A 15290-nucleotide genomic window follows, 5' to 3' on the forward strand; every position below is an offset into this window, starting at 1 on the left:
CCCTGGAACCTTCCAGAATCCTCCAGAATCTTCCAGAACGTCCAGAACCTTCCAGAACCCCCCAAACTTCCAGAACCCTCCCGAACCTTCCAGAACACCTAGAACTTTCCACAATCCTCCACAACCTTCCAGAACGCCCAGAACCTTCAAGAACCCTCCCGAACCTTCCAGAACACCTAGAACCTTCCAGAACGCTCCAGAACCTTCCAGAACCACCACAGAACCTTCCAGAACACCTAGAACCTTCCAGAATGCTCCAGAACCTTCCAGAGCCCCCCCGAACCTTCCAGAGTGCCCAGAACCTTCCAGAACACCTAGAACCTTCCCGAACGCTCCAGAACCTTCCGGAGCCCCCCAGAACCTTCCCGAACGCTCCAGAACCTTCCGGAGCGCCCCGGGAGCTCGCGGAATCCCGCAGATCCATCCCGCAGGGCCGCCGGAAGGCCGGGCCGGTCCCGCGCGCCGCCCCGGCCCCCTTACCTGCGCGGCCCCCCCGCCCCCCGGCCCCACATACGTCTTGATCATGGCGCGCAGGGCGGCGCGGCGCTCGCGCTCGGCGAACTTGTCGATGAGGTGGGCGGCCATGCGCGGCGCGCACCGGTACAGCCGGAAGAAGCGGTGGTAGTTGGAGAGCGCCCAGGCCGCGCGCAGGGCCAGCGCGTGGGCCACGCACGGGTCGGCCCGCAGCTCCGGGGACAGGAACGCCAGCTCCGTGGTGATGTCTGCGGGGACACGGCGCGTCGGCGCGCGGGGACGGACACCCAGGGCAACCAAGACCCAATGGCGCCGTGGGGATGGACATGGAAGACCCCCATGTCATTGGGGACACATGGGGACACGTGGGGATGGACATCGAAGACCCCCGTGTCATTGGGACACATGGGGAAGGACATCAAGGACCCCTGTGTCATGGGGGACACGTGGGGATGGACATCAAGACCCCCGTGTCATTAGGGACACATGGGGACATGTGGGGATGGACATCGAAGACCCTCATGTCATGGGGGACATGTGGGAACATGTGGGGATGGACATGGAAGACCCCCGTGTCATTGGGGACACATGGGGGAAGACATTAAGGACCCCTGTGTCATGGGGGACACGTGGGGATGGACATCAAAGACCCCCGTGTCATTAGGGACACATGGGGACATGTGGGGATGGACATCGAAGACTTTCATGTCATGGGGGACACGTAGGGATGGACATCAAAGACGCCCGTGTCATTGGGGACATGTGGAGATGGACATTGAAGACCCCCGACACATAGGAACATGTGGGGATGGACATGGAGGACCCCCATGTCATGGGGGACATGTAGGGTTGGCCATTGAAACCCAACAACACCAAGAGGGACACATGGGGATGGACACTGAAGACCTTCATGCCATGAGGGACACAAAGGGACACTGGGGTTGGCAACCAAGTCCCAATGGCACTGCGGGGATGGACATCAAAGACCCCCGTGTCATGGGGGCCCCTCGGGGATGCTCGGGGCCCCTTGGGGACACTTGGGGGCACTTGGGGACACTCGGGGCCACGCGGGGCCCCTTGGGGACACTCAGGGACCCTTGGGGCTCCTTGGGGACACTCGGGGCCCCTCGGGGACACTTGGGGACACTCGGGGCCCCTTGGGGACACTTGGGGACACTCAGGGACCCTTGAGGACACTCAGGGACCCTTGGGGACACTCGGGGACACTCGGGGCCGCACTCACCGCCCGAGTTGCGCGTGAACATGTAGTAGAGGATCCGGTAGGCCGTGAACTCGCCCACGTTCCCGGGCAGGTTGTCCCCGTAGAGGGACTTGAGCTGCGTCTGGCACTGGTTGAACTCCTCGTGGTCGCCCTGGCGACGGGGACGGCGCAGGGACGTCATGGGGACGTCGGGGACGTCATGGGGACATCGTGGGGACATCCCATTCCCGTGTCCCCGTTCCCGTCCCATGATCCTGTCACGCGTCCCATGTCCCACATCCTCATCCCGTGTCCCGTATCTACATCCCGTGTCCCCATCCCATGTCCTGAGTCCCTGTCCCATGTCTCTATCCCAGATCCCATGTCCCCATTCCCATGTCCCACACCTACATTCCATGTCCCGTGTCCCCATCCCATGTCCCGAGTCCCCATCCCATCCCATGGGATCCCTATCCCAGATCCCATGTCCCCATTCCCACGCCTAAATTCCATGTCCTTTGTCCCCATCCCATGTCCATGTCCTTTGTCCTTATCCCATTTCCTACATCCCACATCCCTGTATCCCCATCCCACATCCACGTCCCTTGTCCTTACCCCATTTCCCACATCCCACATCCCTGTGTCCTCATCCCGTGTCCCACCTTTTCCAGCGCGATCCGGGCGTGGGTCTCATAAACCTCCACCGTGAATTCCGTGCGGACGCCCTGGACCTGCGCGGGGCCGGCGGGATCCGCGTCAGGACACCGGGAATGCCGGGAACGCCCGGAGCCCCCCCCGGAGCCCCCCCCGGAGCCCCTTCGCTTCCCAGCTTGTTCCCGATGGATCCGGCGCGCTTCCCAGCACCCCTTTCCGTATGGAATTGGTGTGTTTCCTGGCACTTTTCCCTACAGAACTGATGCACTTCCTGACACTTTTCCCTAAGAAACTAGTGCGCTTCCCAATATTCCTCCCTACGAATCCTGTGTGCTTCCTAACGCTTCTCGCTACGGAATCCACGCAATTCCTAACACTTTTCCTAAGGAATCTCTGTGTTTCCTGGTCCTTCTCCGCATGGAATCCGTGCACATCTTGGCACATTTCCCTATGGAATCCGTGCACTCCCTGGCATTTCTCCCTATGGAATCCACACGCTTCCTAGCACTTCTCCCTAGGAAACGGGCACACTTTGTAGCGCTTTTCCCTATGGAACCCGTGCGTTTCCCGGTGTTTCTCCCTATAGAACCCGTACGTTTCCCGGTGTTTCTCCCTATAGAACCCGTGCGTTTCCCGGTGTTTCTCCCTACGGAAGCAGCGCGTTTCCCAGCGCCTCCCCCTACGGAAGCGGCGCGATTCCGGGCGCTTCCCGGCCCGCTCCGGCTCACCGTGAGGTCCTGCCGGATGGATTTGAGCTGCTCGCAGGCGAACGCGTAATCCTGCTTCTCCTTCCAATGGGCCTTCACCAGGCTGAGCGACTTCCGCAGCACCTGGAAAACGGCACGGCCGGGATGGCCGGAATGGCGGGGATGGCCGGAATGCCGGGATAGGGGGATAGCGGGATGGCCGGATGCCAGGACGCCGGGATGGTCGGGATGGCTGGGATAGCGGGAACACCGGGATAGCCGGAATGGTGGGGATGCCAAGATGGCTGGAATGGTGGGGATGGCCGGAATGGTGGGGAATGCCGGGATAGCCACAATGGTGGGGATGCTGGGATGGCCGGAATGATGGGGATGGCCGGGACGCCAGGATAGGGGGATGCTGGGATTGTTGGAATGGTGGGGATGCTGGGAACGCTGGGAACGCCGGGATGGGGGGATGCTGGGATGTCCAGACGCCGGCAACGCCGGGATAGGGAGATGCCGGGATGTCCGAACACCAGGATGCCGGGATGGCTAGACACTGGGAATGCTGGGATAGGGGGATGCCGGGATGTTCGGCCGCCGGGATGCCCGGAACGCCGGGACGTCCGGCTGCCGGGATCCTGGAACGCCGGGATAGGGGGATGCCGGGATCCCGGAACGCCGGGATGCTGGGATAGGGGGATGCCGGGACGTCCGGCCGCCGGGATCCCAGAACGCCGGGATAGGGGGATGCCGGGATCCCGGAACGCCGGGATGCTGGGATAGGGGGATGTTGGGACGTCCGGCCGCCGGGATCCCGGAACGCCGGGATAGGGGGATGCCGGGATCCCGGAACGCCGGGAACGCCGCGCGCTCCGTCGGGACGCACCGGCACCGGGCGCACGGTGGCCGGGTCGGGGGCGCCCGTGAGCCGCAGGTAGCGCTTGGTGACGTCCTGGCAGGTCCCCAGGATCTGCAGCTCGTTCCAGTCCAGCCCTTCGGACGCGGCCGCTCCGGAGGCTCCGGAGGCTCCGGCGCTTCCCAGCGGCAGCACCAGCGGCTCCGGCCGCAGCTTCTTCCCGGGCTGGAATCTCGCCGCCCGCCGCTGCTTCTTGAATTCCTTCTCCGGGTCCTCGTAGTCCATGGCCGGGCGCTTGCGGTTCCGCTTGGAAGGGCCCTGCTCCTGCCTGCGGGAAGAGGGCGGGAAGCGCCGGGAATGGCGCACGGAACCCGGGAACGGGCAGGGGACCCCGGGAAGCGCCGGGAACGGCGCACGGGAATGGGCAGGGGATGCCGGGAATGGGCAGGGGACCCCGGGAAGCGCCGGGAATGGCGCACGGGACCCGGGAATGGGCAGGGGACCCCGGGAAGCGCCGGGAATGGGCAGGGGACCCCGGGAAGCGCCGGGAATGGCGCACGGGACACGGGAACGGGCAGGGGACCCCGGGAAGCACCGGGAATGGCGCACGGGAACGGGCAGGGGATGCCGGGAATGGGCAGGGGACCCCAGGAAGCGCCGGGAATGGGGCACAGGACCCGGGAATGGGCAGGGGACCCCGGGAAGCACCGGGAATGGGGCACAGGACCCGGGAATGGGCAGGGGACCCCGGGAAGCGCTGGGAATGGCGCACGGGAATGGGCAGGGGACCCCGGGAAGCGCCGGGAATGGGGCACAGGACCCGGGAATGGGCAGGGGACCCCGGGAAGCGCTGGGAATGGCGCACGGGAATGGGCAGGGGACCCCGGGAAGTGCCGGGAATGGCGCACGGGACACAGGAATGGGCAGGGGACCCCGGGAAGCGCCTGGGGGGCCTGGGAAGGTGCTCAGAGCCCTGGAATCACGGACGGAATCCAGGAAGTGCCTGGGAAGCACCCACGGAGCCCAGAAACACGTAGGGATCCTGGGAAACGCGCAGGAATCCCAGAAACACACAGGGATCCCGGGGAACGCGTAGCGATGCCAGGAAACCCACATGGACTTGGGAATCATGTAAGGATCCCAGGGAACATGCAAGGATCCTGGGAAGCCCACAGGGATCCAGGAATCACAGAGGGATCCCGGGAAACCCACACGGATCTGGGAATCACGGAGGGATCCCGGGAACGCGCGGGGATCCGCAGGGATCCGGTACCTCTTCCCGCGCGGGGGGCGGCCCCGGCCCCGCTCCGAGTGGCCGCCGCGGCCCCGGCTCCGGGGTGTCCGGCGCGGCCCGGCCCGGCCCTCGGCGCCGGAGAAGGAGCTGTCGGAATCCGAGTGGGAATCGCTGCCGGAGAGAGGGGGGAGGCGGTGAGAGCAGAGCGGGAATGTCGCGCGGGGATGGGAAGCGACGCCCGGAGCTGGGAATGTGCAGGTGGGAATGTTGTGCAGAGCTAGGGAAGCGCCATGTGGAAATGGGGATACGGAGATGGGAATGTCACATGGAGCCCGAAATGGGGAGAGGAGAAGTGGCCTATGGAATAGGGAAAGGACCATCGGCTGCTGGGAATGTCGTGCGGAGACAGGGAAGCACTGCAGGGACATGGGAACACAGCCAGGAATTGGGAATGCTGTGTGGAGATGGGAAGTGTTGCACGGAGCTGGGAATGCTGCATGGATCTGGGATGGGTTGCACGGATGTGCGATGGGTTGCATGCATCCGGGAATGCTGCACAGATGCAGTAATGCTGCAGGGATGCGGGATGGGTCGCACGGATCTGGGAATGCCGCAGGCATGCGGGATGGGATGCACGGATCTGGGAATGCTGCAGGGACGCGGGATGGGTCGCACAGATCTGGGAATGCCGCAGGGATGCGGGATGGGATGCACGGATCTGGGAATGCCGCAGGGATGCGGGATGGGTCGCACGGATCCGGGAATGCCGCGGGATGGGTCGCATGGATCCGGGAATGCCGTGGGATGGGTCGCACGGATCTGGGAATGCCGCAGGGACGCGGGATGGGTCGCACGGATCCGGGAACACCGCGGGATGGGTCGCACGGATCCGGGAATGCTGCAGGATGGGTCGCACGGATCAGGGAATGCCGCGGGACGGGAATTACCTGCGGCGGAAGCGGTGCGCCGGGGAGCGCGAGGACGAGCGGGAGCGCGAGCGGGAGCCGCCGCTGGACGAGGAGCTGTTCTCCTTGAGGAAAACGTTCCGGTTCCCGAACTTGGTGCCGAAGGCGCCGCGCGGCCGCCCGGCCCCGGCCCCTCCGGAGCCTCCGGACGCGGCTCCGGCTCCGGCTCCGGCTCCGGCTCCGGCCCGGGGGGCTCCCGGCGCCGCCGCCCCCAGGATCCCGCGCGGAGCCGCCGCGGAGCCGGACGCGGCCGCGGGAGACGTCGGATGCGGCGCTTCCCAGCGCTTCTTCTTGGGGCTGCCGGCGTCACGGCCCAACCTGCGGAGCACCGGGCGGGACTGCGGCATTCCCGTGGGAACGCCGCAATTCCACATGGCGTGCTGGCGGAAAACCCAGAACTCCTGGGAAAAATTCAGTGGCAATTACGGTGGGAATACTGGAATCCTGATGGGGATTCTGGTGGGAGCTCTAGAATTACTGTGGGAAATGCTAGAATACCAAACAGAATTTTGGTGGGAATGCTGGAATTTCAGGCAAAATCCCAGGTGGGAATTGCAACGTCTTGCTGGTGGGAATCATGGGTAGAAACTGTGGAATCCCACTGGGAATCCCAACAGGAATTGTGGAATCCTGGGTGGGAATCCCACCAGGAATGGCGGAATCATGCTGGGAATTTGGGCACACTGGTGGAAATCTGGGAATGGGAATCTGGTGGGAATTTGGGCACGCAGTCGAGAATCTGGGAATGACATCGGAAACGCGGTTGGGAATCTGGGAACGCCACTGGGAATGCCATTAGGAATCTGGGAATGTTGTTGGAAATTGGGCATGCTGTTGGGAACGGGGCACGCCATCAGGAATGGGGAATGCCGTCGGGAATGGGCAATGTCGTTGGGAACAGGCAATGCTGTCGGAAAGGCGGTGCGCCACCAGGAATGAGGAATGTCCTTGGGAAGGTGGCATGCTGTTGGGAATGGGCAAAGCCATTGGGAATGTGCAATGCCGTTGGGAATGGGCAAAGCCATCGGGAATGCGCAATGCCGTCGGGAACAAGGAATACCACTGGGAAAGCATTGTGCCATTGGGAATGGGCAGTGCCGTTGGGAACACGGCGCACCGTTGGGAACGCAGAACGCCGTCGGAAACGTGGAATGCCATTGGGAATGGGCAGTGCCATGGGGAATGGGCACTGCCGTCGGGAACAAGAAACACTGTTGGGAACACAGCACGCTGCCGGGAATGCGGCACGCTGCCGGGAATGGGAACGCTGCTGGGAATGGGAACGCTGCTGGGAACACGGAATGCTGCCGGGAATGGGAACACCGTCGGAACGCGGCGCGCCGTCAGGAACGCCGTGGGGAACGGGAATGCCGCCGGGAACGGGAACGCTGTCAGGAACGTGGCACGCCGCTGGGAATGCTGTGGGGAACGGGAACGCCGCGCTCCGTCGGGAACGCCGTGGGGAACGGGAATGCCGCTGGGAACGGGAACGCCGCGCTCGCTCACCCCGGCAGCGGCTCCCGGCTCCAGTCGATGCTGTAGGCCGATCCGTCCTGCAGCCGGGACTGCAGCAGCTCCTTGAGCAGCTGCTCCGTGCGGTCCTTGTCCTCCTCCGAGGAGCACGCGGAGAAGCAGCGCTGGACAAACGCCTTCATGGCGGGGGGCCAGGGAGCCTTCCTGCGGGAACATCGGGAATGATGTGGGAATGACGTGGGAATGGGAACGGGAATGACGTGGGAATGACGTGGGAATGGGGCAGGAGCACGCGGAGAAGCAGCGCTGCACGAACGCCTTCATGGCGGGGGGCCAGGGAGCCTTCCTGCGGGAACATCGGGAATGATGTGGGAATGGGAACGGGAATGACGTGGGAATGGGAACGGGAATGACGTGGGAATGACGTGGGAATGACGTGGGAATGGGGCAGGAGCACGCGGAGAAGCAGCGCTGGACAAACGCCTTCATGGCGGGGGGCCAGGGCGCCTTCCTGCGGGAACATCGGGAATGACGTGGGAATGGGGTGGGAATGGGAACGGGAATGGTGGGAATGGGGTGGGAATGACGTGGGAATGGGAACGGGAATGGTGGGAATGGGGTGGGAATGGGGCAGGAGCACGCGGAGAAGCAGCGCTGGACAAACGCCTTCATGGCGGGGGGCCAGGGGGCCTTCCTGCGGGAACATCGGGAATGGGAATGGGAATGGGGTGGGAATGGGAACGGGAATGGTGGGAATGGGGCGGGAACACGCGGAGAAGCAGCGCTGGACAAACGCCTTCATGGCGGGGGGCCACGGCGCCTTCCTGCGGGAACATCGGGAATGGTGGGAATGGGAACGGGAATGGGAATGACGTGGGAATGACGTGGGAATGGGGCAGGAGCACGCGGAGAAGCAGCACTGCACGAACGCCTTCATGGCGGGGGGCCAGGGGGCCTTCCTGCGGGAACATCGGGAATGGGAATGATGTGGGAATGACGTGGGAATGACGTGGGAATGACGTGGGAATGACGTGGGAATGACGTGGGAATGGGGCAGCAGCACGCGGAGAAGCAGCGCTGCACGAACGCCTTCATGGCGGGGGGCCAGGGGGCCTTCCTGCGGGAACATCGGGAATGGGGTGGGAATGGGAACAGGAATGACGTGGGAATGGGGTGGGAATGACATGGGAATGACGTGGGAATGGGGCAGGAGCACGCGGAGAAGCAGCGCTGGACAAACGCCTTCATGGCGGGGGGCCAGGGGGCCTTCCTGCGGGAACATCGGGAATGACGTGGGAATGGGAACGGGAATGACGTGAGAATGGGAACGGGAATGGTGGGAATGGGAACGGGAATGGGAACGGGAATGACGTGGGAATGGGGCGGGAGCACGCGGAGAAGCAGCGCTGGACAAACGCCTTCATGGCGGGGGGCCAGGGCGCCTTCCTGCGGGAACATCGGGAATGGTGGGAATGGGAACGGGAATGACGTGGGAATGGGGCGGGAGCACGCGGAGAAGCAGCGCTGGACAAACGCCTTCATGGCGGGGGGCCAGGGGGCCTTCCTGCGGGAATGGGAACGGGAATGGTGGGAATGGGGTGGGAATGGGGTGGGAATGGGGCGGGAATGGTGGGAATGGGGTGGGAACCGCCGGAATGGTGAAGACAGCGGGAAGGGCCCAAGGGGAGGGGACAATACCGGGTGATGACGATGACGATGGGGGGAGGAAGGCTCGGGGGGGGGGTGATGATGATGATGATGACAGTGGGGGGGGAGGAAGGCTCGGGGGGGATGGAGGTGATGATGATGATGACAATGGGGGGGGAGGAAGGCTCGGGGGGGTGATGATGATGATGATGACAATGGGGGGGGAGGAAGGCTCGGGGGGGTGATGATGATGATGATGACAATGGGGGGGGAGGAAGGCTCACCCGTGCGCGGGGGGGGGCCGCTCCGCCGTCTCGCCCCCCCCGGGCGCCGTCAGCACAAACGGCCGTTTGGGCAACTGGAACTTGAGGCCGCCGGAGCCGGGGGCTTCTGGGGGGGGGACGGGACGGGACGGGGGGGCGTTGGGGACCCCGGAGCCGTTGGGGACCCCCAGGGACCCCCGGGGGACCCCAGACCCATTTGGGACCCCCCAGACGCCCCTGGAGACCCCCGGGACCCCCCTTGGGGACCCCAGACCCCTTTGGGACCCCCCAGACGCCCCTGGAGACCCCCAGAGGCGCTCGGGGGACCCCAGCCCCCCCTTCTGGACCCCGTCAGCCCTGGGACCCACTTGGGGACCCTCCTGGACGCCCCTTGGGGCCCCCAGCCCTATTTGGGGACCCCCCCAGTGTCTCTAGGGGACCCATTTGGGACCCCAGCCCCATTTGCCCCCCCCCACACCCCCAGGGCCCCATTTGCCCCCCCGCTGCCCCCAGGGCCCCATTCGCCCCCCCAGGCCCCCATTTGCCTCCTCCCACCCCCAGGGCCCCATTTGCCCCCCTCAGGTCCCCATTTGCCCCCCCCCGGCCCCCTTTGCCCCCCCGGCCCCCCCCGTGCCCCCCCTTACGCTTCATGCGGCTCCAGAGCTGCGGCCCCTTCTTCCCCTTGGGGCCCCTCCCCGTAGCCCGGGGGGGGGGCGGCCCCGTAGGGCCCCCCGGGGGCGGGGGGCGGCGCTGGGGGGGGGCGGGGGCGGCGCGGGGGCCGCCGGGGGGGGGGCGCCCCCCACCCCGCCCCCCCCTCCCTGCCCGCCGCCCCCTCCCCCCCCCGCGGCCGCTCCGGGCGGGGGGGGCCCGGCCGGGGGGGGGGGGCCCGCCGTGGGGCGGGGGGGGCGGCTGCTGCGGCGGGGGGGGGGCGGCGCCGCCCGCGGGGGGGGGCGGCAGCGCCGGGGGGGGGGCGGCTCCGTAGGGGAGGGTCTCGTCCAGGCCGGGCACCGGGGGCTGCGGGACACAAAAACGGGGGGTTTAGCACCAAAAACGGGGGTTTTTAGCACCAAAAAAGGGCCCGGGGGGGGTGCCGGGGGGGGGAGGGGGGGTCTCACCTGGCTCATGGCGCTCGGGGGCTGCTGGGGGGGGCGGCTGCTGCGCGGGGGGGGCCCCGTAGCCCCCGGAGGCTCCGTATTGGCCGGAATAGCCGGAATAGACGTTCTGGGGGGGGGGAACGGGGGTGTCGGGCGGAATTGGGGGGAAAACGGCCCGTTTTGGGGCTCGGGGAGCCGCTTCCTGCGGAGGTGACCCCGGCCCCACCTCCCCCCCGGGGCTTTTGGGCTAAACCCCTGGTTTGGGGTCTGGAAGCCAAGGAGGCCCCAAAAGCCGCCGTTTTGACCCCGCTCTGGGCTGAGGGACAGGGGGGGACACGGGGGGTGTTGGGGACACGGGTGCCACGGGGGGTCTGGGGGGGTCACTGGGGACACGGGGGGGACCTGGGGGGGTCATTGGTGACACGGGGGGGTGGTTGGTGACACGGGGGGGTCGTTGGGGACACGGGAGGGTCCCACGGTGGTCACTGCCACCCCGGGGGGTCGTTGCCATCACGGGGGTGCCCAGGGGGTCATTGGTGACACAGGGGGCTGCTGCCACCATGGGGGGTCCCCGTTGCCCCGGGGGGGTCCCGGGGGGGTCGTTGGTGCCCTGGGGGATCCCGGGGGGGTCCCTGGTGCCCCGGGGGGGGTCGCTGGTGCCCCGGGGGGGGTCCCTGTTGCCCCGGGGGGGTCCCGTTGCCCGGGGGGGTCCCGTTGCCTGGGGGGTTCCTGGGGGGGTCCCGTTGCCCGGGGGGGTCCCCGTTGCCCGGGGGGGTCCCGGGGGATCCCGTTGCCCCGGGGGGTCCCCGTTGCCCGGGGGGTCCCCGTTGCCCGGGGGGGTCCCGGGGGGTTCCCGGGGGGTCCCCGTTGCCCGGGGGGGTCCCCGTTGCCCGGGGGGTTCCCGGGGGGGTCCCGGGGGGGGTCCCGTTGCCCGGGGGGTTCCCGGGGGGGTCCCGGGGGGTCCCGTTGCCCCGGGGGTCCCGTGGGTCCCCGTTGCCCTGGGGGGGTCCCGTTGCCGGGGGGGATCCCGGGGGGACCCCGTTGCCCTGGGGGGTCCCGTTGCCCGGGGGGGATCCCGGGGGGACCCCGTTGCCCGGGTGGGGGTCCCGTTGTCCCGGGGGGGTCCCGTTGCCCGGGGGGTTCCCGGGGGTTCCTGGGGGGGTCCCGTTGCCCCGGGGGTCCCCGTTGCCCCGGGGGGGTCGCTCACCAGCGGGTAGTAGTAAGCCGTAGGGCAGCCCGTAGCCGTAGGGCTGGTACCAGGGGTAGAACTGGGGGGGCGGCGGCGCCTCCCCCGCCGACGGGAACTGGGGGGGGGACACGGGGGGGGGTTAGTGACGGGGGGGGGTGACACGGGGGGGGGGTGACACAAGGGGGGGTCTCATTGGGGGGGGGCCCAACCTGCCCCAGGGGGGCCCCTCGGCGGGGGGGGGCCATGCAGGGGGGAGGGGTTTCCCCGGGGGGGTCCCATGGGGGGGGGGTGGGGTCCCCCTTTGGGGGGGTTCCCATTGCGGGGGGGGGGGGGGGGGGGACACGACCCTGTTTAATCTGGGGTCCCATGGGGGGGTCCCATGGGGGAGGGGTCCGGAAGAGGGGCCCATTTAGGAGATGGTCCCATCTTGGGGGGCTCCTTGTTTTTGGGGGGGGGGGGTTCCTGTTTCAGGGAGGTCCCATTTCGAGGAGGGGGTCCCGTTCCCGGGGGGGTTCCCCGTTTCCAGGGGGGGTTCCCGTTTCCCGGGGTGATGTCCCATTCCCGGGGGGGGGTTCCCGTTCCCGGGGGGTTCCCGTTCCCGGGGGGGGTGGGTTCCCGTTCCCGGGGGGGTTCCCATTCCCGGGGGGGTTCCCGTTTCCCGGGGGGGTTCCCGTTTCCCGGGGGGGGTGTTCCCGTTCCGGGGGGGGGGTTCCCGTTCCCGGGGGGTTCCCGTTCCCGGGGGCGTTCCCGTTTTCCGGGGGGGGGGGTTCCCATTCCCGGGGGGTGTTCCCGTTCCCGGGGGGGTTCCCCGTTTCCCGGGGGGGGTTCCCGTTTCCCGGGGTGATGTCCCGTTTCCCGGGGGGGGGTTCCCATTCCCGGGGGGGGTCCCTGTTTCCCGGGGGGTTCCTGTTTCCGGGGGGGGTTGGTTCCCCGTTTCCCGGGGGGGGTTCCGTTTCTGGGGGGGGGGTTCCCGTTCCCGGGGGGTTCCCGTTTCCCGGGGGGGGGGGGTTCCCGTTCCCGGGGGGGGTTCCCCATTTCCCGGGGGGGGGTTCCCGTTTCCCGGGGGGGTTCCCCGTTTCCCGGGGGGGGGGGTCCCCGTTCCCGGGGGGGTTCCCGTTTCCCGGGGGGGTTCCCGTTCCCGGGGGGTTCCCCGTTTCCCAGGGGGGTTCCCGTTTCCCGGGGGGGTTCCCGTTTCCCGGGGGGGGGGGGTTCCCGTTTCCCAGGGGGGGGGTTCCCGTTTCCCGGGGGTTCCGTTTCCCGGGGGTTCCCGTTCCCGGGGGGGTCCCCGTTTCCCAGGGGGGTTCCCGTTTCCCGGGGGGGTTCCCGTTTCCCAGGGGGGTTCCCGTTTCCCGGGGGGTTCCCGTTCCCGGGGGGGGTTCCCGTTCCCGGGGGGGTCCCGTTTCCCGGGGGGGGGTTCCTGTTCCCGGGGGGGGGTTCCCGTTCCCGGGGGGTTCCCGTTCCCGGGGGGGGGGGTTCCCGTTTCCCAGGGGGGGGTTCCCGTTCCCGGGGGGGTTCCCATTCCCGGGGGGTTCCCCGTTTCCCGGGGGGGTTCCCCGTTTCCCGGGGGGGCCCCCCCTCACCGTGTGCTCGTCGCCGTCCCCGCCGGGCGCCCCCCTCCCCAGCCGGGCCAGGGCCCTTCGGGCCTTCTGCCACGCGGGGCTCTCGGGGGGGGGCGGCTCGGGGGGGCCCCCGTCGCGGCCCCCCCCGCCCAGGCTGTACTGGGGGGCCCTGGGGGGGGAAACGTCATTGAGGGGGGGGGGGAAACGTCATTGGGGGGGAAACGTCATTGGGGGGGGGAAACGTCATGGGGGGGGAACGTCATGGGGGGGGGAAACGTCATTGGGGGGGGGGAAACGTCATGGGGGGGGGAAACGTCATGGGGGGGGGGGAAACGTCATGGGGGGGGAAACGTCATTGGGGGGGGAACGTCATTGGGGGGGGGAAACGTCGTTGGGGGGGGGGGAAACGTCATGGGGGGGGGAAACGTCATGGGGGGGGGGAAACGTCATTGGGGGGGGAACGTCATTGGGGGGGGGGAAACGTCGTTGGGGGGGGGGAAACGTCATTGGGGGGGGGGAAACGTCGTTGGGGGGGGGAAACGTCGTTGGGGGGGGGAAACGTCGTTGGGGGGGGGAAACGTCGTTGGGGGGGGGAAACGTCATTGGCGGGGGGGGAAACGTCATTGGGGGGGGGGGAAACGTCATTGGGGGGGGGAAACGTCATGGGGGGGGGCACCCCCATTGCCCCCCATCCCCCCCCACAGCCCATTTCCCTCCTAAACCCCCCAATTTCGGCTCCATTTTCCCCCAACTCCCTTTTTTTCCACCTCCACCTCCCCGTTTTTGCCCCAAATTCCCCCCTTTCCCCTCCAAAACCCCCCGTTTTACCAAAGCCCCCGTCGTTTCCTCCCCAAACGCCCGATTTTTCCCCCCAAATCCCCGTTTTGGCCCCAAACACCCCTGTTTTCCCCCCAAATCGCACAGTTTTCCCGTAACCTTCCCGGATTTCCACATAAATCTCCCCGTTTTCCTCTAACCCCGTTCTTCCCCCTCTTTCCCCTCCCAAACCCCCGTTTCCCCCCCATTTATCCTCCCAATCCCCCCGTTTTTCCCCCCATATCTCCCGTTTTCCCCCCGCTTTCCCCCCTTTTTTCCCCCTTTTCCCCGTTTTTCCCGTTTTCCCCCTTTTTTCCCCCTTTTCCCCGTTTTTTCCCCGTTTTCCCCCGTTTTCCCGCTCACCACTCAGGGCCCCCGCTGGTCTCCCAGGTTGGCGGCCATGGCGGCCCCGGGGGGGTCGGGGCTCCCTCCCGGGCCGCGGGGCCGCTCCGCTTCCGCTCCGCTTCCGCTGCTGTCCCGGGTAGCTTCCGGTCGCTCCTGGGTCGTTTCCGGTCGCTCCCGGGTCGGTTCCGGCCCCGCGGCGGCACCGGCTACTCCCAAGATGGCGGCACCGCCCGCGCCGACACTTCCTCCTTCGCCTCGCGCCTCCACTTCCGGCGCCCGCCGCTTCCGGCCGCGCAGGCGCGCTGGCTGCCACGCGGGAGTGGGGCGGGGCCTGGAGGGCTGAGCCAATAGGAAGCGGACGGTGCCGAGGGCGGGGCTCGAGGCGCAGGCGGCCAATGGTAGCGGGGCGGGGGGGGACGGTGGCCGCGGAAGGACAATCCCCTCCCAAAGCGCAACCGGGTGGCAGGGCGCTCTGGAGGGCGTTTTGGGCCGTTTGGGGCCGTTTTGGGCCATCCCGGGGGGTTTTGGGGACATTCTCGGACTTTTGGGGTCGCTGGTTGTGGCTTTGGGGACATTCGGGGCTGGGGACAGCAGGGAGGGGGTTCAGGGACGTTTGGGGACATTGGGGGACGCGTCATGTCCCTGCGCCCGGGTCCTCGGGGTTGTCCCCATCCCCACGTGTCCCCCGTGTCCCCGATGGTGACACTGTCCCATGTGTCCCCCTGTCCCCACGTGTCCGCGGTGATGGCACCGTCCCCATCCCCATGTCCCCGCTTGTGGCACTGTCCTATGTGTCCCCCTGTCCCCATAGGTGTCCCCAAAGGTGTCCCC

At 67.6% G+C, this 15290-nt stretch overlaps 1 protein-coding gene across 1 annotated transcript; it reads right to left on the reverse strand.

Moving 5' to 3' along the window:
- Nucleotides 1-480: 480 nt before the first annotated feature.
- LOC104578110 (leukocyte receptor cluster member 8 homolog) lies at nt 481-14516 on the reverse strand (the record flags this gene model as incomplete). Its single annotated transcript, XM_088539576.1, is given in 16 exon segments — nt 481-722; nt 1718-1847; nt 2338-2406; nt 3058-3159; nt 3905-4202; nt 5148-5279; nt 6056-6391; nt 7580-7750; nt 9478-9583; nt 10101-10185; nt 10463-10470; nt 10572-10677; nt 11758-11772; nt 11774-11854; nt 13320-13467; nt 14488-14516. Coding segments are annotated over 16 exon segments (2058 nt in total), but the record flags the coding sequence as incomplete, so codon positions are not given.
- Between the last annotated feature and the right edge of the window lie 774 nt (nt 14517-15290).

The sequence above is a fragment of the Tinamus guttatus genome, unplaced genomic scaffold (assembly GCF_059628265.1).
Source record: "Tinamus guttatus ecotype Peru unplaced genomic scaffold, ASM5962826v1 Tinamus_guttatus_pri_ptg001855l, whole genome shotgun sequence".
In the NCBI taxonomy this organism is placed as follows: domain Eukaryota; kingdom Metazoa; phylum Chordata; class Aves; order Tinamiformes; family Tinamidae; genus Tinamus; species Tinamus guttatus.